The sequence below is a fragment of the Notamacropus eugenii genome, chromosome 6 (assembly GCF_028372415.1).
Source record: "Notamacropus eugenii isolate mMacEug1 chromosome 6, mMacEug1.pri_v2, whole genome shotgun sequence".
Taxonomy (NCBI): domain Eukaryota; kingdom Metazoa; phylum Chordata; class Mammalia; order Diprotodontia; family Macropodidae; genus Notamacropus; species Notamacropus eugenii.
Window position 1 is genome coordinate 137,881,276 of NC_092877.1, and position 23,706 is coordinate 137,904,981.

At 40.7% G+C, this 23,706-nt stretch overlaps 1 protein-coding gene and 1 pseudogene across 2 annotated transcripts in view; one reads left to right on the forward strand and one right to left on the reverse strand.

Annotated features, from left to right (window-relative positions):
* Positions 1-23,706, reverse strand: part of RNF150 (ring finger protein 150) — a 339,646-nt gene that overhangs the window by 91,758 nt on the left and 224,182 nt on the right. For both annotated transcript variants that reach the window (XM_072621110.1, XM_072621111.1), the window contains exons 3-4: positions 6,983-7,054; positions 6,490-6,572 (exon numbers count right to left, since the gene is read on the reverse strand). In XM_072621110.1, the coding sequence (XP_072477211.1) occupies positions 6,490-6,572; positions 6,983-7,054 (155 nt within the window). The remainder of the gene's footprint in view (positions 1-6,489; positions 6,573-6,982; positions 7,055-23,706) is intronic.
* LOC140510820 (small ribosomal subunit protein eS19-like) lies at positions 4,015-6,093 on the forward strand (annotated as a pseudogene).

A 23,706-nucleotide genomic window follows, 5' to 3' on the forward strand; every position in this document is an offset into this window, starting at 1 on the left:
CATGTGCTAATCCAGTAGACTTTTGAAAACACGGTGGTGTTTTTTCAACATTAGGCCCAGAAGCACAGATAACAAGCTTGTCTCCTTCTAGGACATTGTCTGTGCTGCTACCTTCCTGGTACAGAAGGTGCATCAATTCCCTCCAAACTCAGCTTTTCAGGAAGCATCATTCCAAAGAGCTGAAGGATAACAGAATTGGGCAACAGGACCTTGGGGACAAAGGAATGAGGAAGAGAAAAAGAGGGTGGAAGGGAAAAATGGAACAGTCAGACATAATTTCAATCATTATTCAAGAGCATGAAGAAGGAAAGAAATATTGTTAAACTTTGATCAAAAGAGAGTGAGATGATGCAAAAGCCTCTTTTGCAAAGCAGAGGAGAAAGAAAGAACACGAGGGAAAAGCTGGCCATCGTTCCTCCCTGCACTTTTTTTTCTCTCTAGGCCAAATGTCCCCAGTCAGTTGTAGCAATTTCCACAGAATAAGGTACTCTGTGAGACTGAACCAGAGAGCTGCCAAAAAGCAGGGAGACGCATGAGAAGTATCTCAATAGCTCTTCAAAGACAGCAAGAATATAGAACAGGGGTTATTCACTTTTTTTGTGTCATGGATACCTTTTGGTAGTCTGGCAAAGCATGTGGACCTCTTTCTTGGGATAATATTTTTAAAAGTATAGGATAAAATACATAGAATTTGAAATTACAATTACACTGAAATGTAGTTAAAATAGTTAAAAGTTAAAAATATAAAATTAAAAATATTTTCTAAAAAAAAATTTATGGACTCCCTGAAATCTATCGACATGTAGCTTTGGGCTCCATGTTGAGAACACTTAATGTAGAGGGCTGGATGGCTTTGGAGAATTTTGGAAATCATTGTAGTTCATAGGAGATATGAAGAGCTCCATGGGTAATTTAGCCTGGCAAAGAAGTGGAAAGCGAGAATATTGAAGTTCAGGGGCACACAGGTACCATAATGCTCCAGAATAAATGATCCAATGAAGATGAGTTGGTACATTGATTTGAGAACATTCATTAGTGAAATCTGTGTGGAGGGAGGGAGGGGAGGAGAGGGAAAGGGAGAGAGAGAAGGATAGAGGGAGGGAGGCAGAGAGAGAGGAGAGAGAGAGACAGACAGACAGAGAGAGAGAGAGAGAGAACGAGCCAAGGAATGGATATTATGTGTTGATAGTTTCAGATCAGCAAATGCTTGCAAACAACAGGTGCAGGGCGACTGTCAATGTATTGTGACATTTAACAGCAGACCTGGAGCAGTAGGCAGACATTCACAGTAGGAATCCAGGGCTAAGATGGGAACACATGTGATTATGTAATGAAGGAGTAGCAGAAGCACCAGGGGTCAGGGTGGGACAAAGCAGAAGGTCAATGAGATCTGTGAGCTGGGAATGATTCTCCCTCTCTGTTTCTAGCTTCAGATTTCCTTGTGCCCCATTTCATTGTTATTAGCTAGTCTTTCCAAGAAGTTTAAATTGTAAAGAGGGGATTGAATAATTCATTAAGAAAAACTAAATAGCGTATGGGTGACCTCTGCAAAACAGTCCGCAGTTTTGAACTTCACATCATGCTGGATTTAAAAGGCAAACAAATAGTGCCTGGCCATATTTTTCTCAGGTTTTCCTTCTTAGTTTCTTTGCACTTGCAGGGTGCTTTGGTGATCATCACTGATTTTTTTCTTTAATGCCCTTTCACCGTTCTTTGCCCACTGCTGTGTGTGTATGTACACACACAGACATACATATACATATGTGTGTATATGTGTACATACATGTATTTACTTATCTGTGTCCATGATGTTCCCCCCCAGTAGAATGTAAGTTCTTTAAGAGTAAAGACTTCCATCTCTGTCTTTGTATTCCTAGCAATGGGCACTATGTCTGGCGCACAGTAGGTGTTTAATAAATACTTGCTGCATGAATGAACATGTCTTTAAAGCTTCTGCACATAGTTAAGTATGACAGGGAAAGAGGTCAGTTTACTTTCTCCTAGCTTGTCCGAACTTTTACAAAATGCTACCCAGGGAGGTACCCTATAATTCACACACCTGTTGTGGAAGGCAGTGAGTCCCCATGTTGCTGATTTGTTTCAGTTGTGTAGGACTCTTTGTGACCTCATTGGGGGTTTTCTTGGCAAAGATACTGGAGTGGTTTGCTCTGTCCTTCTCCAGCTCATTTTACAGATGAGGAAATGGAGGCCAACAGGGTTAAATGATGTGACCAGGGTTACATGGCTAGGAAGCGTCTGAGGTCAGATTTAAACTCAGATCTTCCTGACTCTAGGTAGAACATTCCATCCACTTCACCCTGAAGTCCTCCTGAGTCCTCGTATAAGGCATATACCTTTAACCTAATAAGGGAGGCTAGTAGGTTTTTCAAGGAAGAGGAAAAGTCGTTAAATACAGTAGCTGCACTACAGGGGGTTGCTGGGTCTCTCTGTGCCGCAGTGCAAAACTCCATCCTACAAATAATACAGCAGCCTGAAAAGCAAGGCAGGTGATTTGCTCTGAGTCACCGTATTTTAGGATCTAGAGCTATGAGACCTTAGCGATCAGCTAATCTCATTCCCTTATCTTAGACAAATGGAAACTGAGGTTCAGGGAAGGGAAGAGATCTGTCTAGGGTGATCTAGATTATTACCTGCATGATAACAGAGTTTAGATTCAACCCTGTCTTTTTACCATACTGCAAAAAGATGCCTTGATCATCAGAGACACTCAACACATACTGAAATTGTATCAAAGGGGATATTTATTGCCAACACAATTCACTAATAATAACTGACCCATGCTTTAAAACTTATTGTTTTGTTCTGACAGTTCTATGAGGCAGGTAGTGTAAGCTTTATAATACCCATATTACAGATGAGGAAGAGACTCAGAGATGTTCTGTCAGGAGCCTGCAGATTCACAGGTTTTAGAGTTGGAGAGGATCTCAAGGGTGTTAGATTTTGGACCATAGATTTAGGGCCAGGAGGGACTGAGGAGCCATCTAGTCCAATCTGTCCATCTGACAGATGAGAAAACTGAGGTCCAGAGAGTTTAAATGACTTTTTCCAAGATCACAAAGGTAGTAAACAAAAGGTGCAGGATGTCAATCCAGGTCCTAGAGACAAGCACTCTTCTGTTGTATCATATTTCCTTTCCATTCGTTTCATAGCACAATGATGTCAAGAGAGCAAGTCATGCCTTGATTTTAACCTAGGTGTGTTGAATCCATATCCAAAGTATAGCAAGTGCCGGAAGGAGGACTTGAACCCAGATTTTTCCATTCCAGGTACTGTCTTCCATCCCACTAGTCTGTCACACCATCAAGCTGCTGGTGTATGTTCTAGCTGGAGAAGAGTTTCAAAAGCTTCTACTTCTGAGTCTGAGCAGGTCCCCTTTACCTCTTTGGTATTCCAACTCCTCTTTTCCCCATCTTCTCCCAAACCAAAGACTGCAAAGGATGCCTTCATATATGTAAATGTATATGTATACGTATATACATATACACACATATAAATATATATGTATATAGAGAGTATATATATCCCATATATTTCTTTCTTTTAAAGCTTTATTTTTATTCTGAACTATGCAAACTCTAACTAAAATCAGCATTTCCATTTATACAGCAGAATTTAAAAAGGAGGAAAATGAAAGACATGAAGCTGTGAGTCTCTATCTTCCTTCTCTCCCTTCTTTTCTTCCTATCCCAGCCTTAGCCATACACTCATACCTTTTGCCATTCATCTCTAGACTGAAAAACAACAAAAAACCTTTGTAAAATACATATAAAAATCCCCACATTGGCCATATCTTAAAATGTTCCCATATCCCTTTTCACAGGGGAGATCTGCTACTATCACAGAAGACAGAAATAGGAAATACCCTGTACTTTGTAAATACTCTTGACCTCCTTTCTGGCCTTTTAGTCATTCTTTTCTTACAAAATTATTAGAGTTTTATTATTTCAGTTAAAAAAGAGATTGCAAAAGATAGGTTCTGAAGTTTTGAACACCATGATTTTGGAATTAGAGAAAACCAGGGCCCTTAGTTATCTCTGCCACCGGGTACTGGAGCAGGGTCTCTTCTTTGTGACAACTGGCAGATCATACAATCATAGGAGCTTGAAAACTCAGTCTTGGAAGAAAATTTAGAGATCAACTAAGTCAATCCCCTGCCAAATACATCAAATCCTTGTAAGATCCATGACCAGTGGTGCATGGTACAGTAAAAAACAGCACTGACTCTGTCTAGAGTCAGGGGAATTGAGTTCAGATAAAGCCGCTGCTACTTGCTGTGTGATCTTGATCAAAACACTTAAGTGTCCTGGGCCTCAGCTTTCTCAGCTGTAAAAGGAAGAGGCTACTCTACTTTTTTTTTTTTGGTGGCTGTTGAGGTGCTCAGGGTTAAGTAACACATAGCTAGTATGTAGTTGAGATCAGATTTGAACTCAGAACCTCCCGATTCCAGGGCTGGTTTTAATCCACTGCACCACTTAGCTTCCCTAAAAGAGGCTAGTCTAGATGACTTTAGTTCTAGGTCTATGAACCTATGTTTGACTATTACGTGAATATTTCTAGTATTTGAGAACCTGCCATGTTAAATTTCCTTTTCAAACATCTCTAATCCCTGGGAAGTTTTTGTCTAATAATGAAGTAAAATCCGCCATCCTCTAACTTCCACAATTAGGATATAAATCTTAATCCTGCCCTTTGGAGCTAAAGAGAATGTATAATTTCTCTTTTTTGTGAGAGCCTTGTAACTACTTAAAAGCAGTAAGTAATGTCTCTCTGTCTTCTCTTATTCTAGCTTCCTATCACCAGTTCCTTCAGTTAATCTTCACAGTGTGCTTTCATGGTCACTTACCATTCTAGTCATTCTTCTCTGGACACATTCCTGATTTGCAAATCCAGCAGCTAGAATTGGACACAATACCCCGGATGTGATCTGACCAGTACAGAGAGTACAGCTTCATGACCACCCCACCTTGCTCTGCACTCTAAATTTACCGAAAAAGGGAATCCCAGTAATATTACTACAGAAAGTGGTATGTTCATCTCCTAAGCTCACAGGAAAAGAGGATGGCGTTTTAAAAAATGCAGCACTGCAGCACAAACGAAAACTATATAACAGACTGAGAATACGGGACTGGTTTGGACAGACTTGAGACAAGGGGATTTTCTGTTCTTTGGTCCAGTCCTGTGATTTCATGGTGTGTGAGGGAATTCTTGGTATAGAAGCTCCTCCATTGAGTCAGCTCAGCAATTTCCTTGTAACTTTTAGTATTAGAGAGCAACATTAGTTCTAAGAGATGAAATAACTTGTACAAGCTCACAGAAGTAGTGTGTGTCAGGGACAGACCTTGACCCCAGGTCTTTCCAACTCCATGGGCAGCCTTCTCTCCACCCTGCCAATGTGATAGCCAATTGTAATTCAATTCAAAGAATACTTATTAAGAACCTATGCTCCTTTTCCCCTGGCTGGCAGAGTGGAGCCCATACAATGCCTGGAGTCACAGTGAAGGATGTAAACCAGCAGGAGCTTGTCCAGGCTCTGGTTGCATTCGTCAAAAAGTCAGGAAATGGGGACAGCTAGGTGGCACAGTAGATAGAACACAGGCCCTGGAATCAGGAGGACTTAAGTTCAAATGTGGTCTCAGATACTTACTAGTTGTGTGACCCTACGCAAGTCATTTAACTCCGACAGCCTTAAAAAAAGTTAGGGAAGCTGAAAGTCTTCTAATGGGTGGACATGATCAAACTGGCTAAAAACAAGGAGGTGGTGCCCTATGATGAGAACTGATTGTACACCCAGGCTGCCTCTACCGCCTGTCACCTATACCTCCAGGGTGGTGCAGAGATAGGATTCATGACCAAGATCTATGATGTATACTAGTATAATGGGGTCATGCCCAGTCATTTCAGCAGAGGTTCTAAGAGCATGTGACCCGAGAGGTCTTACAAAACCTGGAGGACCTCAAGATGATGGAGAAAGACCAGGATGCGGACCAGAAACTGACATCTCAGAGACATAGTGACAGAATTGCCAGACAGGTGGCAGTTGCCAACAAGATACATTACAACAAATCAAAATAGATTTATTAATAAATTGCCTTGTTGGTTAAAAAAAATAGCGCTGTGCTAGGCTCTGGAGGAGGTTCAAAGGTCAGATGAGATCCAGTTTGTCATCACTGAGCTTACAACTATAGGGTTATAATTGATCACTGATCATTGATTTTGAGTGGAAGGAGCCTTAGAAGCCATTTGGACCCCTCCCCTTTTTACAGATGAGGAAACTGAGACTGAGAGAGAATAAGCAACTTGACCATGGATATGGAGCTAGTAAGCACCAAAGCTAGGATCTGAATTTGTATTCCTGGCTCCAAGTCTATTATACCATTCATTATGTGTGTCATGGCATACCTAAGGCCTCTCTCTGATCACAAAGCAGGAAAACACGGCGGGTTCTAACAGACGAGCTGGCTGACTTACCGGCAGGGCAAGATCCGCACCACGTCATTCGGTTTGTAGCCTTCGATACAAACTGCACAGTTATCAAAGTCGGGCTCAGTCTCCTACAACAAAGAGAGAATAAGTCAACCTGTTTCCTTTGCTTAGTTAACCTTCTTTTGTAGCTCCCTAAACTATAATGCTGTTATTGTGACAATCAACTCCATTCTACAACGGATCTTTAAAAGGAGGAGCAAACCTCTCAGTGGGACCTTGAATCAATAATTTATCATATATTTACTCCTTCTATCCTCCAGCATTTACCCCCAGAGCCCTTAAGTTCTGCTCATTGACAGTGTTTTTATAATGGAACCACTGTGCCTACTGTAAAATCATCTTTGATCTATGTTGGTCTTTTGGATGCCTGCATGGCTGTTCATTTTTCCCATGTTCTTCTCCTTCCCACCCTTTAAGGCAGAGGCAGGAAGTAACTTTAGCCTAGGTCTACCCTGAAAATGACAGCTGGGGAAGTTACCTTGTCACCCTTCTTGATGGTCCTGACCTGAAGCTTGCTGATGGCTTTCTTTGCAGCATCTCCCAGACGACGCTGAAAAAGGGAAAAGCTGCTTGTTAGTCATCAAGACGCAGACCTTTAGGCTGGTTATTCACAATGTTCTTAAATAAAACAGGGCCAGCTGCCCATGAAATCACAGAGGGAATGAAAAAGGTAAAAAACAGGGAGAGAAGAGGAAATGGTTCCTACAAAGAATGACTGCATCGAGGGAAAGATTGAAGGAAGCATCTATCAAACACTGTACAGAGCTTTGTGCCCTGTTAGGTTATGTGATTATATTATTAGAATATGAAACAGGAAGGCACTGGCTCCCAGTGACTCCAAATCCAGCAGACACCCACAGAAGCAAAATGAAGTAGGAAGCTGAGCAATTATTGGGCTAATCTGGGTGGTGAGGTGAGCTAATTTGGATAATAAGGCCATTCCAATCATCCACTTTTCTTTAATAGCAGGGGTTTTTGCTTGATTGTCCACATAATTGTCCTAATTCTTCATTTTAATTCTCTTAGGTAGATACAATCTCAGAGTGAATCCAATGTCCGCTATCCCACTTTCTGGGTATTCCAGTTGGCCTTCCACTTTATTTTAGATAGGGAAGGTGATGATCAAAGAGTCATAGGATGTTAGAGGTGGAAGAGACTTTAACATTTTTCTAGTAAAGCTCTCCATTTTAAAGAATGAGAATGAGACTCTGATAGGTTGAGTAAGTTATTCAGGGTCAAACAGTGTCAGGACAATGACCTAGAATTTAGGTCCTGGATTCTCACTAATCTCAAAACAACCTAATGTGTTGACTGGGTCCTTTCTTGACACCGGTCCTGGGTGCGTTTCATGTCACTGCCTCATTCTTGTTCTTCTCCCACTCTGGACAGTCCTTCTTTGTCTCATCTCCTTTACCAACACTTCATTCTCTTTCCATTCTCCCACCCCCATGAAGGCACTGCTCAAGGGTCTTAGACTTTGCTTTGATCTCTCTCTACAATCTCTTCTGCCAGCATCTTCATTCACTCCACCTTTCTACAAATGACTCCCAAACCTTTTTTCTTTCAGCCATGACTTCCTTATTGAACTCTAGCCCTACATTTCCAACTGTGGAACAGTAAAGAAAGTACTAGACTTGGAGTCAGGAAGACCTAGTTTGAATCTCATCTCTGTGGCTTAGTATTAATAGCTTTGTTACCATGGGCCAGGGGCAAACTGAGCCTACGTTTTCTCATCTCTAACATGAGAATGCACCACAATGTCACAGTATCAACCTAATAGGATTGCTGTGAGGCTCATAAAATGTATGTAATACTTTGTAAATTTTCAAGCTCCATTATTGTCAGTTATTACTCTTATATCTCCATGAACATAAATGAGAAATTGGTTGTTGTCAACAGATCCATAAGGGTTGTCTTGTCTTTTCTATTCTCAGTGCTTAGCACACTGCCAAATAAAATTTAAAAAAAAATCATCCTTATTGTTACTATATTTACTCAAATGTAAGAGTGTTCTGTGGTTCTCTGGGGAAAAATGTACGCAGGAAACACTTTGGACTTTATTTTGCATCATTAAGTTTTACTCTATCATACTGGTAAGTCTGTACAATCAATGAAACAATAAATCAAGCCCTAATGTGTAGTGTTTGCTGATTTCCAAGGTGTAAATGATTGCACTAAAAATTTAACAATAGGCCCTTGTCTAGATGTAATGCTGGAACTGCAAATGCAACATGCCCCAAACTCACATTTATCATTTCCAACCCTTCTCCCCCGACCTTGTAATCAGCCCTTCATCTTGGCTTCATTATCTCTGTTATAAAAGAGGCCACCCTTCTCCAAGTCAGCCAGATCAAAATTTGGAGGCCATCTTTGATTTGTTCCTCTTCCTTGTCCTTTTATCCGAACAGTAGCCAAGTCCTCCTGATTCTACCTTTGTAATGTCTCCCATTCATCTTTTTGTTTCCATTGCATCTACTCTCAGCCCCCCCATTGTGTGTGTGTGTGTGTGTGTGTGTGTGTGTGTGTGTGTGTTTGTCCTTCGTTGCCGAAGAAGACCATGGCATCAGAGAAGTAATGACATGACATGCATTTGACTTTGTTTTGAGTGAGGGAGGGCTGTGCAGGTCACCAGCCTCGCTTCTCCTCCAGAGCCATCTGAATCCAGTGACCAGATATTCATCAGGCCCCCATTACTTTTTACTTGGATGACTATAATAGCCTATCCAGTCTTCCTACCTCTAATCTCTTTCCTCCTTTAATCCATCAAGAACAGTCATGGAAGATTCCTCAGATCATGTAACTTCCCTGCTAAAGCAAGCAAATAAAAAACAATCCTTCTATGGCCTATAAGAATAAAGTCCCCACTGCTCAGTCTATCACTCAAGTACTCCACAATATGGATTAAACTAGTCTGCTTGGCTTTATCTCCCAGTGATGCCCTGGATATTTTCTGGGCTTCACTCAAACTGAACTACTAACTGTTCCCTGAACAAACCCTTCCTTTCTCTGTCTCTGTCACGTTAAAGCCAACTCTCTGAGGCTACTGGTTGCAGAGCAGGTGTTGACCAGCCCTGGTAGAGTTTCCTTTGCCTCTTGCCCAGGAATAGTATGCGAGTCAGAAGGAGGATGAGAACTGATACTTTTTAGCTCCTAGTGGCAAATAGGTACTTGGATAGAAGTGAGCTAGACAGAGGGACTCATGAAGACCTTAGTTTCAATTCTGCCTCAAATTCTGCAAACTTGCTACTTGTGCAACCTTGGACAAGTCATTCTACATCTCTCAGCCTCAGTTTCCCTCTCTGGAGGAAGCGGAGATAATAATAGCCCCTACCTGAGTTACTGTGATGATCCAATGGTATAACTTATGCAAAGCATTTTGCAAGCCTTACAAACAATCTTATGTTGTTATTAACCAAAGTCAGATCTCGTAAAATCTAGCATGCCATGCTGCCTCTCACATGGGTAAACACATTACAGACAACTGATAAACATTTATTGAATGGAAATATTAGCACCCCAATTAAAACCATGTGCAACCTGCCTGAATAGAGAGTCTGTGACTTTCTTTTTCTAAACATTTTAGCTCTTAGGACATACAGAGAAAAACAGCTTTGATGAAGGTGAGTGCAGAGGGATTCACTGACTAACTGAGAATTTAACATGGCACACAGAGAAGACAGACAGCTAACGGAAGGAGAATATCAAAGTATATAATGTTTAAGAGTCAGGGCTAAGACTCAAGAACCACTCGAGGCTGGCCATGATTATTAAGGATGGACAAAAGGGTTTTATTGTTGTGAGGAACAAATGAGTTACTGTGTATACTGATTTTGTGGGTTAGTCATTTTAGTCATGTCTGACTCTCCAACACCCCAACTAGAGTTTTCTTGGCAAAGATACTGGAGTGGTTTGCCGTTTCCTTCTCCAGCTCATTCCACAGATGAGGAACTGAGGCAAACAGGACTAACTGATTTGCCCAGGGTCATACGGCTAGTAAGTATCTGAGGTCAGATTTGAACTCGTGAAGGGGAGTCCCAATCCAGTTCTCTATATACTGAGCCATCTAGCTGTCTCTTGTATAATGCTTTGCAAACCTTAAAGTACTATAGCGATGCCAGTTATTGATGAAAATAAGAGGATCAAAAAATGGAGAGGTCCCATTTGGAAGATGAAGAAAAGATGGAAGAATCATTTTTTATTGCATTTCTATTTTCTCCAACAAGGAGAATGACTTTTGATGAGCTCAGGTCAACAGCTCAATATATTTTACAAATAGAGCTAACTGGCCATCTTTGGGGGAGAGTCACTTGTTTTGCTCAGTCTAGTATCATGTCATTTTCTACAACAGAACAGTCTCTCAGACTGAACAAAAATAATTCAGGTCAAATAAAAATTTTAAGTTATGTGTCCCCAGAATGTTTCAAAGGTAGACTGAGGATGTCTTTTGCTTTAAGGGTACCAGGAAGGGGATTTTAAAAAGTTTGCTGACATTAATGTTTCAAGAGAGTTGTGATTTCATCAGTGTGGGCACTACCACTATCCTCACATTGCCTGAGGATTTTTTTTGATTGATGAATGACAGAAATTGAAGTCTTTCTGTGCTTTAAGTGTGGCCGCTAGGTGGTGCAGTAGAGAGAGTACTGGGCTTATTCATGCCCTCTGGAAAATGCCATTTGGCAAGCTTCTGGGAAAATCTGAGACTGAATTTGGCTTCAGAGACTTACTAGTGGTATGGCTCTGGGCACTTAGCCTTAGTAGCCTCATCTGTAAAATGGGGATAGTAATAATGAGGTAACATATGGAAATACTGTTCAACCCTTAAAAAATTATAGTTTGTGTGTGTGTGTGTGTGTGTGTGTGTGTGTGTGTGTGTGTGTGTTTAATTTTATGAATTGCTGGAGTTAAAAAAATCATTACCTAGTGACCAATCCCCTGGTATTAAGCTTTTCTGGACTGAGCTAAGCTGGTTCTCTGGTGACCCTGGGATCCCATTTGAAGCCCTTCCAGCTATGTAGGTCCTGCCAGAGTTGAAGCTCTACTGGAATTGACTTTAGTTTCAGGTCACTGAGAGGTGCCAGAGAAAAACTGAAGTAGAGAAATACTCAGGAGATGCATGTGCTGCTCAGAAATTAAGTGACTTGGCCAGGGTCACACAGTCATTAAGTGTTAGGGGTAGTATTTGAACCCAGAAGGAGACACACCAGTGCACTGGAAATGAAGGATCTGTGCTCAGATCTCACCTTTGATGTCCTTTGATGTGTATAGTCTATGTTGCAAATCAATTAACCTCCCTGGGTCTCTGTTTCTCCATCTTTAAAATGAGGGGATTAGACTAGATGGTCTTTCTGATTTCTGCCAGCTTTGGCTCCATTTGTCTATAATCTTCCTGACCTCAAGAAAAGGTCATGTACTCAAGAACTGAAGTCTAGCACTCCATCCCCTATACCACACAGCACCTACAATTTAGACAGAGCTGAAGAAAAACACTCTGGATCTTGGGGAGGGAGGAAATTCCATTTCATTTTCTATTTTTCCCCTAAACAGCTTTTCTAAGACTCTCAGTGTCATGCATTTCACCAATAAGTAAGAATGGCACTTGCATTCAGGAAAAAACCCCAAAGCAGGCTGGAATGAAGGTATTAGGCATCATGGTGAGCAGCAGGGTTAATGCTGAGGGATTTAAGAAGGCAAATCCCATTAAGGACACTGGGATGCCTTCAGCAGGCACAGGTTAATGCCCTCCTATGTGATGAGCTTACTCAGTGCAACAGAGAGAGATTCAGTCATAACAAAGGCAGAGCAACTCTTGAATATTAGCTTCCCCCACTAGCAGAAGTAGCGATCAATCCTCAGGGAATGGAAAAGCCATTATATATGCCCTCTGGAAAAGGTCTGATGAGCTTTCAGCCTTGGAGGAAGACACACTTCTGAAACATAACAAAGTCTCTAAGGGGTAGAAAAATAGAAATCATAGGGCCATGCCACTTAGAGCTGGAAGGGACCTTAGCAATCTTCTCATTGACAGTTATAGTGGAGAGGGAGAGGGGCAGGAAGACCTAAATTCAAGTCCTGCATCTGAGTTCATGACCCCAAATAAATCACTTAACTTCTCTGTCCCCCAGGAAAATTTTTAAGACTGTAAGTTGCAGAGATGGACGGATCCACAATGGTAGAGGTAGCTTCCAATGCCAATGAAATTCCAGGGGTGGTGCAAAAAAAGAAAAAAAAATCCACTCATTTGGTACATGTGAAAACTGAAGCCCAGAGAAGGGAGCAGACTGGGCCAAGGTTTCAAAGGTGGGAGGTAACAGAGCCAGGATTTTTCTGACACCAAATCCGGGGTTTTCCACTATACTATGCTCTCTCCTATAATGGGGAAAAAATCTGTTAAAATATTTTTGTTATGAGAGAAGGGAGGGCAGTGCACAGAGAGATGTCAAAGGACTCCTAGGCATGAAGATGTTTTTTTACTTGTCTATCCCCAAAGAATTGCATGAAGTATATTTCCTATAATCAAAGCTTTATTTTGGATCTAGTTATCCATGAACATACACACATATGCACATGTGTGTGCACACACACATACTCTTTTGACCAAATGAAGGCTGAAATATTGGCTGTAGTTCAAGTCTGAGAAGGGAAATAAATAATGTCTGCAGCTAGGGGCAGTGCAGATGTTTTAGCATCTGTCTGATGAATATAGAAAAATTGTCCCTCTGCTATTTGACAATACAAGTCAAATAATGTTTCCCACGCCTCTGTTGGAGAGCTGGGTCATTACAATTCCTTTCAGAGTGAGAAAATAAAAATACATGCCTTGAGACAAGTATTAACATTCCGCTTATTTTTTTCCTCCAAATTTCAACAGGGTGTGTAAGTTTCCATTTCTTTATAAATGACCTGAAAAAAAGTATACACAGAAACACTGACAGCTGGAAGAAAGATCACTGCCACACTTTCAACCACAGTCAGAGCGGTACTGTCGGGGCTTCACATCCCCAGAAAAAAAAGGATTCAAGTGAGACACGTAATAAGAAGAAAATCAAATGCCTTTTACCGAAATGTTTTAGGTTGGTGATTTTGCAGTCCATTTCCCTCATCTCAAAGTTTGAATTGAAATGTGTGTGTATGTGCATGTGTGTGTGCGTGTGCGTGTGTGTGTATGTGTGTGTATAAAACATTTGCTGTACCCCTTCCAGATTCTCAGCATACAGCATAAAGTGTGTCTTGTGCCCAGCTGGGGAAGAGGAATCCATGAAATGGAGCCAGATGTCTACCCAATGTGCCAGATTGGACAGACACTGCTGTGTACCTCTAAGAAGGACTGCTCGGATATCCACAGAGAGTGATGTCAAAAGGTGATTTTAGGAGTCATGTTGAGGACAGTGAAAGAAATGGGGAGGGGGTGTGCTCTTAGTAGATTCCTACCCAATTCAGGGAGAGAGTCTTTATTTTCTGATGGTCTGATGGTCAGCTGGGCTGGGAAAAAATCTGGCCTATCACTCAACTGAAGCCAAGGGAACCTAAGAGGAAGAAACTCAGTGAATTAATTTGGTTGCTAATCTACCCCCAATGATAAGAAATGGGATTTGGGAAAGAAATTACAACAGTTTTGACCACAAGCAAAAAATTTAATAAGTGCCACTAAGTAAGCTAACCCAAAGCAGAGCCAAGGTTGAAGTGATGTAACTTCCTGGCATCTAAAAAACTGAAGGAAAATCCAGTGCAAGTATCTCTTCTACTACTTGCTACTATCATTATTATTATCATTTTTTCCTGGATATCCTTTTCTCTCTAGGATTTCATGTGCTGTTCCCTGGCTCTCCTCCTGTGTGATGGACCACTCCCCGTTAATCCCTTTGCTATATCATCATCTACATCTAACTGTGGGTGTAACCTTAGAGTGTACTCTAAAGTTCTGCCCCTGGGCCTCATTTCTTCTTCTTCTTCCTCTCTCTCTCTCTCTCTTTCTCTCTCTCTCTCTTCATCTACTCCCATAACATCAGTTTCAATTCATTTATCTATACATGTAATTTCCTGTATGTTGTGGAGCTGTTTTACTCATGTCCAACTCTTTATGACTCTATTTGGGGTTCTCTTGAAAAAGATATTGTAAGGGTTTGCCATTTCCTTCTCCAGCTCACTTTATGTCTTAGGAAACTGAGGTAAATAGGGTTAAATGAGTTGTCCAAACAGTTAGTAGGTGTCGAAGGCTAGATTTGAACTCATGAAAATGAGTCTTCCTGGTTTCCAGTCCAGGGCTCTGTCCACTATTCCACATAGCTACCAGTCTCCTACAGTCAATTCTGATAGCTCTTGGGAGCTCAACTCACCATCACCAGCTGCCTAATTGACATTTCTAATTGGATCGGCCATAGGCATCTCAAACTCAATATGTCCAAAACAAAATTCACTGTTCTTCCTCCCAAACCCATCCCTCTTCCATATTTTCTTGTTTCTGTCAAAGGCACCATTATCCTTCCAGTCACCCAGGTTCTCAAACGAGTAATTTCAATTCTATTCTCCCTCTCACAGTATATACCTAATCAGTTGCAAAGTCTGGGTAATTCTAAGCCCCAACATCTCTTGCGTCTGCTTCCTTTACTCTACTCATGTGGACATTTCCTTAGTTAAGGTTCTCAGCACCTCTTACCTGGACCATTGCAAAAACCTCCTAATTGCTATCCCTGTCTCAAGCCTCTCTCCTCTTCAATCCATCCTCCAAAAGCTGCCAATATTATTTCCCTAATGTACCAGCCTTCCCACATCACTCCCCTACTTACTAAACTAGGGTCTCACATTGTATCCTGGGCCATCTCCAGTAGTCCTGATGAATATCAGGCCACTGGACCCAGATGGCTCAGGAGAAGAAAGTGAGGTTGGTGACCTTGCACAGCCCTCCCTCACTCAAATCAAAGTCAACTGCAAGTCATGTCATCATCTTGATGTCAAGGTCCTCTTCAAGAATGAAAGACAAACACAAAAACAAACTCCAGTGGCCCTTTATTATCTCTAGGATCAAACAGAAACTCCTCTCTTTGGCATTTAAAACCCTTCACAATCTAGCTCCATCCCACCTTTCCAACCTTATTATATAGTTTTCACTTATATACCACATTCTACATCCTGCCTACATGCCTTTGCAGAAGCCAGGCCCCATACCTGGAATGTGCTCTGTCCTTCCATCCCTAGCTTCTTCCAGAATTTACTTCATGCATGAAGCCTGTCCTGTTTACCTCAGTGCCTCCCTGCAGACTAACATAACATGGATTTATTTTGTAAACATCTGGTATATACTTATAGCCTAACATGGATTTATTTTGTAAACATCTGGTATATACTTATAGCCTAACATGGATTTATTTTGTAAACATCTGGTATATACTTACATTTTGTACATTAGAAAGCACACTTGTTGAAAGTAGGGATTATTTCATTCTTTGCACTTGTTTCCTCAGTGCCTAGCACGTTGCCCTGGGGTTCATGACAGGTTAATTATTAATAATTTTTAATCATAACTAATTATTAATGATTATTAATCACAACTAATTGTTAATAATAATCGATTATTATTAATAAATTATACAGTATATGATTAATGATTGTAATTATTAATTAATAATAATTATTAATAAATACTTGGTGAATGATTGGTTAGAACATAAGCTCCTTGAGGGCAGTCACAATTACATTTTTATCTTTGTATCCTGGGTACCTAGCACAATGCCCTGTAAACAAAATGATCTTTTCTTCTACTTTACTCATGGTTCAGTTGTTATTTTTAGTCATGTTCAACTCTTTGGGACCCTGTTTGGGGTTTCCTTGGCAAAGATCCTGGAGAGATTTGCCATTCCCTTTTCCAGTTCATTTGACAGATGAGGAAACTAAGGCAAACAGGGTTAAGTGACTTTTTCAGGGTCACATAGCTAGGAAGTGTCTGAGGTTAGATTTGAACTCAGAGCTTCCTGACTCCAGAACCAGCTCTCTATCCACTATGGCTCAACAACCTAGCTGTCTTCTACTTTCTTTGCAGGAGATAATACTCAGAAATGTCTTTTTTCCTCCTATATCCTAACAGTAACATTTTGTTATCCCTTCAATTAGCATTACAGTAGCTAGCAAACAAGATAAGGACTAAATGTCCTTATATACTAGGATATATATTCTCGATTATACAAAAAGGAGCTGAATAGATATAGGCTTTGCCTTTAGGGAATTTGTACTCAAAGCTGGGCATCACTGTTGCCAATGTTTCCCTTGAATACTCAGACCCACAAGGGAGGCAGCAGAGGACATGACAAGGGTAATGGATTTAGAGTCAGAGGGCTTGGGATCAAATATTCTTGCTACTTATTACTTGTGTGCCCTTGTGCAAGTCACTTGAACTCTCTGGGCCTCAGTTTCTTCATCTTTAAAGTGAGGAGTCTGGACTACTTCTACTTCTACATCTGTGATTCTATAGGAAGTACAATTGCACTACTTGGGGTGCTTTCCTTTGACAGAAAAGAATAAGGTTGGCATGGTAGACCTATTCACTTAGGTTGTCATCACCACTAATATAGATTATGTGCCATCAGGAAATTATACTTTTGCTTATCAAATTTTCAAGTGACACACAATAAGAAAGACGAGTTGATACACAGGATGACAGAATCAGGGTGAAACAAGATTCCTGGTAGGTTAGAGAACATTGATACAGATATTTAACAGGGATAAATGTAAATGCTACACTTAGGTTCAAAAAGTCAATGTCACAAATTCAAGATGGCAGAAGCATGGATAGATAGCAGCAGATGACCTGAGAAGATCTGAGAGTTTAGTGGACTACAAACTTCAGTGAGTCAGGAGTGAGATGGGGCAGTTAAGAAAGTCTTAGGCTGCTTTAAGAGAACTTGAGTTATGAGAGAACAAGAATGAGGAGTGGTAGTGCCATTGAGTCCTACCATGGTCAGACCACAGCTGTGATCACATTTGGGCATCACATTTTAGAAAGGACATTGATGACTGAAGGGAATGCAGAGGGCATCAACTAGGATGGAGAATAGATTTGGAGTCATACCTTATGTGGACAGGTGAAAGCCACCGGCCATGATTAGCTTGGGGAGGAGAAGACTTAGGTGGCAAATGGAAGATGAATCAGAATTGTTATAGTTATCCCTCAAGGACAACAGGTAGAAGTGGCAAAAGGCAGACTTAACCATGAAGTAGAAGAAAAAGCTTCTTAACAATGAGACCTGTCAAAAAGTTAAAGAGGCTTTCTCCCTAGCAGAGGCCAAAAGACTACTTGTTGGATCTACCATCTCTCCCAGTTTGGAATGCCTTCTGGAAATGAATTGTCTCTGGCTTTCTAGAATCTCTGGTTTCTTTCAAGACTCAGGCAAAACGCCACTCACTATGGAGGCCTTTCTGGGTACTCCCTGGTACTACTGCCTTCCCCTCTAAGGCTGCTCTGTACTTTTTGCTTGTGTCTATCTTCTATATACACCTATATAAATTTGTCTTCTCCATTAAAATGTGAATTACCTAATGGCAACCACTTTTTTTTGACTCCTGAGGCCTGAGCACAGTGCCTGGCACATAGTAGGTTGCTTATCAAATGTCTATTGATTGACTTCTAGTGGGGATTCTTTTTCAGGATTGGGCTAAGATTCCTTCTAATGATGAAATCTGTGAGGTCAAAATAAATGCAATGTGTTTGGTGACCACAGGGAGACTCAATTAGTGGCTTCTTCTATACACCCCACAATGTGAAGTAGACATCTGATTGGTAATTCCATGGATTCAGCCTGATAAATTAGAACTTTGAGGCCCAAATTTGATTAAAGTGTATGTGTGCACACATGCACACACACAAAGCCTGGATTATTTAGCTGCACAGACAAAATTAACCAGAGAGTTATTAAATACCTACTTTAGTTAATATTGTTATTGTTGGACTGTTCTCTGTTTCCCACACCTCTTTGCATTCCCAAGAATTTTCACTATTTTTGGGAGAGATGCCAAGGGAGTTCTCCGCTCCTTTCTAGGAGGGTATCATGGAAATATCTCTTGCTATTGGCTCCATTTTGCACACTGACATTTCACAATGCCTCCCTGTTCCTCTTTGCTATAGTGTGGCATAACAGATAATGTGCTCTATTTGGAATCAGCAAGACTTCTAGGTTCAAATCTAAGTGCTTACATTTGTTAGCTGTGTGACTTTGGGCAAGTAACTTAACTGTTCTGAATTCAATTTCCTTATCTGTAGAACAGGGGGGTTTTCAGGATAGCCTCAGAGATACATTTCAGCATGGAGTCTATATTCCTCTACACCATTCTGTTCTCTGTCTATGCTATCTTCCTGCTACCTTTAAATAATTCTCCTCTACTTCTGTTCCTCCTGCTTTCCATTTCTGCTAGGAAACAAATACCAAAGAGAGGGACACATACAAATACTATCAAAAGGGTTTTCCAGAAAAGAGCTAAACATCCATTGGATGCCCAAAGGAAACTTGCTGGAAATCACTGGATAGGGTCCTCCTTCAAAGCAACTGGCTTGGCTGCCTTTTGTTGGCCCTCAGTGGAAGTACTGTTTACGAAATGAAAAGTATGGTCATATCAGATCTGCCCATGTTGGAACCAGCAAACACAACCTCTGTTAGAGGCCATTGCTGTTCCTTGTGCAGACACAGAGTGCTGCAAACTCGCCTCTGTGCTGGCGTGTCCCAGGAGGCTATGAGTCAATGCCTTGCACAGTTGCCAGGAAACAGGCTAACCTGCCACAGCTTCTACAGCTGACTTTCTTTTGTGCTTATTGGCTTGTCAGCCACAAGGATATTTTAGAACATGATAGGAATGAGTGATGTGTCAGGATCCTCATCCCACCCTCAACTCTATTTGAGAAGAGGATGCTGGTATGGAAGGGTAGGACTTGGTAATGAGAGGGGACAGCTACAGAACTGAGCTTGAGACCCAGGTCATTCCAGGTGACATTTGGAGAAGGCTGGAAAGGTCAAAGGGAAATGAGATAGGTGTTCAACCTGGAACTTCTTTGGTCCTCTTTAAGGACCAACATTTAAAAAGCAGGGTAGGCAAGGATGCCTTTTTATCTGTCCCTCTGGTTCCTCCTTCTACTTTTCTCTGCTATGTCTCATTCTGACTAAAATTTTCTTCTCTTCTTGTCCAGAATATGGTTTCCATCACTGACATAAGAGTTTATGGTATTCTAGGATCAGAGCTTTTGAGCTGGAAGGGACCTTAGAGGCCATTTGTTCAATCTCTCTCATTTTACAGACATGAGAGAGGTAGAGTGAGTCGCCCAACTTCACAACCCAGTAAGAGACAGTAAAAGCAGAGCAGGCACTTGAGTCCTTGTATTTTTCCAAATTCACTTCTTTTTTTGCTAGCCTAAACTCTCTCTCTTCAGACTGTGGTGTAGCATATGATGGAAAGAGGGTTAGCCTCTTTCAAGATACTCAGGAAGACATGAGTTCAAGGCCTGTTTCTGATACATACCATGAATAAGTCATTAAGCCTCTCAATGTGCCCTGCAAGAAGAAAAGTTACAGATAGCCATTCTACAGAAGGAGTTTCTATGTGGGTGTGGGCATTCCTTCCACTGCTGAGATCAAAGGTCTCAATCAATAAGAATTCCAGAATTTGAGCAATTCGGAAATGCCACACTGTCAGAATTCTCTCCCGTCTTTCCAGGATCACTCATCTACCAGCTATGGCCAGTTCTTGAGTAGAGGAAGTAAGATTTATGATGGCACCATGGTTGGACTTCTCTGCCAAAGGAACATGGAACTTCTAAAATAGGCATTTCAAAAATTTCCCAACCAGCTTCAGGCCATTTCTTACATCATAAAGGAAAGATTTCCTCTGCTCTAAATTAATATCTGAAAACAATTCTTGCTGTCTCTACCTGCAACTTCTCCCTGCCTCTTGCTTCCCTGAGGAACTGTAGTGCCAGAGCCTGGTGCATAGGAGCCACTTAATAATTGCTTCTTGACTTTTAGAAGGAGAAGAGCATTGGCTTTGGAGGCAGAGGGTCTGGGTTCAAATACCATTTTGGCAACATACTAGCTGTGTTTCCCTTGCCCTTGAGGGACTCCATTTTCTAACTTGTAACTTGAGGAGGTTAGATCAAATGATCATAAAGGCTTCTTCCAGTTCTAACACTTTATGATCTTAGATTCCTATAAGTCAGCCAATCATAAAAAAATCAAAGGAAAGTAACACCTGCTGTGGGCCTATGTTTTCTTGATGATAAAATTAGGAGGTTGGACTGTATGATCTTAAAGGTCATCTCCAATGCTAAATTTATGATTCTATGATCCCTAATTAATTTGAAGAAGCAAGACAGGTACAAACAACCATCATATCCTCCCCCCAACAATACATATCATTGACAAGCAACTTTAAGGGATCAGAAAAGAGAGAGGAAAAAAGGTTGATTATGTCAGAGTCACTCAAAGAGAAACAGACTCTCCAAATTGATCATAGTGGAAGAAGAAAGAATAAGATAATAAAGAAAGCATGAACTTTCAGATTTTTTTCAAAGGGACTTTGGGAAACCACCACTAAAAGCACGCCTCTGATGACACAGGGTTTTGTGTGTACATTGGTAAGGAAGTATTAATTTATTTTATATATTCTATTTTCTCAGGGCCTGTCTCCCCATTAGAAGGCAGAATACAAATCATTATGCTTTTTTAAAAAAAATCGAGCATCAGGTAATATTTTGTGCCTATGTGGACATGCAATGAATAATAACTAACAATGAATTTCCATGAGTCACTTTATCGATTCAACCATTTGTGGGATCCAATTATTTCAAAAGATCCTGCTGTGCCATTGTCAGGGATATTTGAAAGATTGTGGAGAATAGCCAAGCACCAGACTAGAGAAGGGCAAATATCACACCAATTTTCAAAAAAAAAAAAAAATGGAAAAGAAAGAAATTGACAAATTAAAGACAAGTGAGTTTGACTGGCTCCTGGGGAAAATTTCCTAAGTATTATTAAAGAGAAGGTTAATGAATATCATGCCAATCTAAACTTCTTTTCCAGTTTAAAAGGATTTAAAAAATTTAAACAGATAGTTGAGGGGAGGGTTACAGACATAATATACCTTGTTTTCAGCATAAACATTTAAGAAATTATCTAATTATAATCATGCAAAAGACAGAGAAATGTATGCTGGGTGATAATACATTTAGATGCATGCAGGACCAGAAGAGTAGTTGTTAATGGTTCAACACCAGTTTGGCAGATGTTTACAGTGGAGAGTCTCTCCCCGCCCCCATGTCTTCTTGTCCCTGTGCTGTTTAACATTTTTATCAGTGATTTAGAAAAAGTCATAAGATGCCATGCATGGTTCTAACATCTGACAATCACATCCAGCTGGCAAGCCTAGCCAACACACTGAGAGTAACTAAAGAGATCTTGCCAGGTTAGAGCGGGGGTCAGCAAACTGTAAGCTAAGAATGGTTTTTAAAAATGCTGACTTCTAAGGTGAGAGTATTGAGATCAATCTAGAAAGATGTAATTCGATATGGTTCAAAAATTAGTCTCATTAGACTTCAGAAAAACCTAGAAAGACTTATGTGAACTAATGCTGAGTGAAGTGAGCAGAACCAGGAGAACACTGTACACAGTAACAGCCACAGAGTGCAAAGACTGACTGATAGACTTAACCCTTCTTGGTAAAGGCAAGGACCTAGAACAATTCGAAAGGACTCATGATGGAAAATGTCATCCACATCCTGAGAAGGAGCTATGGAGTCTGAACACAGAATGAAACAGACTAGTTTCTTTTTTGTTGTTTCGTTTTGTTTTTTTCTTTCTCATGGTTCCTCCCATTCACTGTAATTCTTCCGTACAACATGACTAATGTGAAAATATGTTTAATAGGAATGTATATGTAGCACCTATATCAGACTGCATGCTGCCTTAGGGAGGGGGAGAAAATTTAAAACTTATGGAAGTGAATGCTGAAAACTAAAAATAAGTAAACTTAAAAAAAATCAATCCCACTAGTACAAGATAGGAAAGAGACAGTTCACTAAGAAAGATCTGGGGTTCTGATGGGAGAGAAAGCTCAATGGAAAGGGTTAGTAGTGTGATATAGCAGTGAAGAAAGCTAATCTCCATGGAGAGGTGTGGCTTCCCGGAATAAGGAGGTGATAGTCTCACTGTCCTCTGCTCTAGTCCAACCAAACCTGGAGTACTGTGTTCAGTTTTGGGTGGCACATTATAGGAGTAAGTAAGCCAAAGAGCAGGAGGGGGCACATCTTGAGCTCCTACCATATGAGGATCAGTTGAAAAAACTGAAGGTTGAAGAGCAAAAGATTTAAAGGGAGCATGAGAGACATCTTCAAGTATTTGAAGGAGCCATCAAATGAAAGAAGAATTATAATTGTACTTTTTGTTCACAGAAGTCACAACCAGAAAAAATGGGTGGAAGTGGCAAGGAGGAAAATTTAGGTTTATTATAGAGAAAAAGACAAGTTGTCAAACTCACCATGTCAACTGGACTCTTCTAAAGTGATTCCATTTAGGATTGTCTAAGAAGGTCATAGGCTCCCTTTCACTGGAGGTCTACAAGTGAAGGCCTTTTGGCCACTTGCTGGTTATAGAGGGGAATCTTGTTCACTTCTGGGTTTGACCTACTGGCCTCTGAGTTTGCTCCTGAGTCTGATTTTGGGAAATGTGACCAGTCATAAAATAAATCCCTGAAGACATCAAGTGTGATGGTTAAGTGCCTCTCTGGAAAGACTGACAAAAATACAATGCAAAATGCCCACTGATAACAATGACTTCTTGTGAAAGTAGCTTGTGGAGAGGTTCCAAATGCAACGTGAGTCTTAAGAAAGCTGCTATTAAGAAGAATAACATAAAAAAACTACTCATTAAGTATATCAAATATAGATCTACTCTATGCTTTAGGAGATGATGCATAAATAATTCATTTCGGTACTTTCAAGAGAAATGATTTTAAGATACACACACACACACAAACACACATGCACACACACACACACACACTTGAGAAGAACCAAAAAAAAAGAATCCATCTTTAGTGAAACAATTTCATGGCTCAAATGAAATTCTTCTATAAAGCTAATATATCAATCAGTCAACAAGCCCTTCTGAAGTGCTAACTGTGTGCCAGGCACTATGTTGAGTCCTGGGGACTTGAAGAAAGGGAAAACATGGTCCC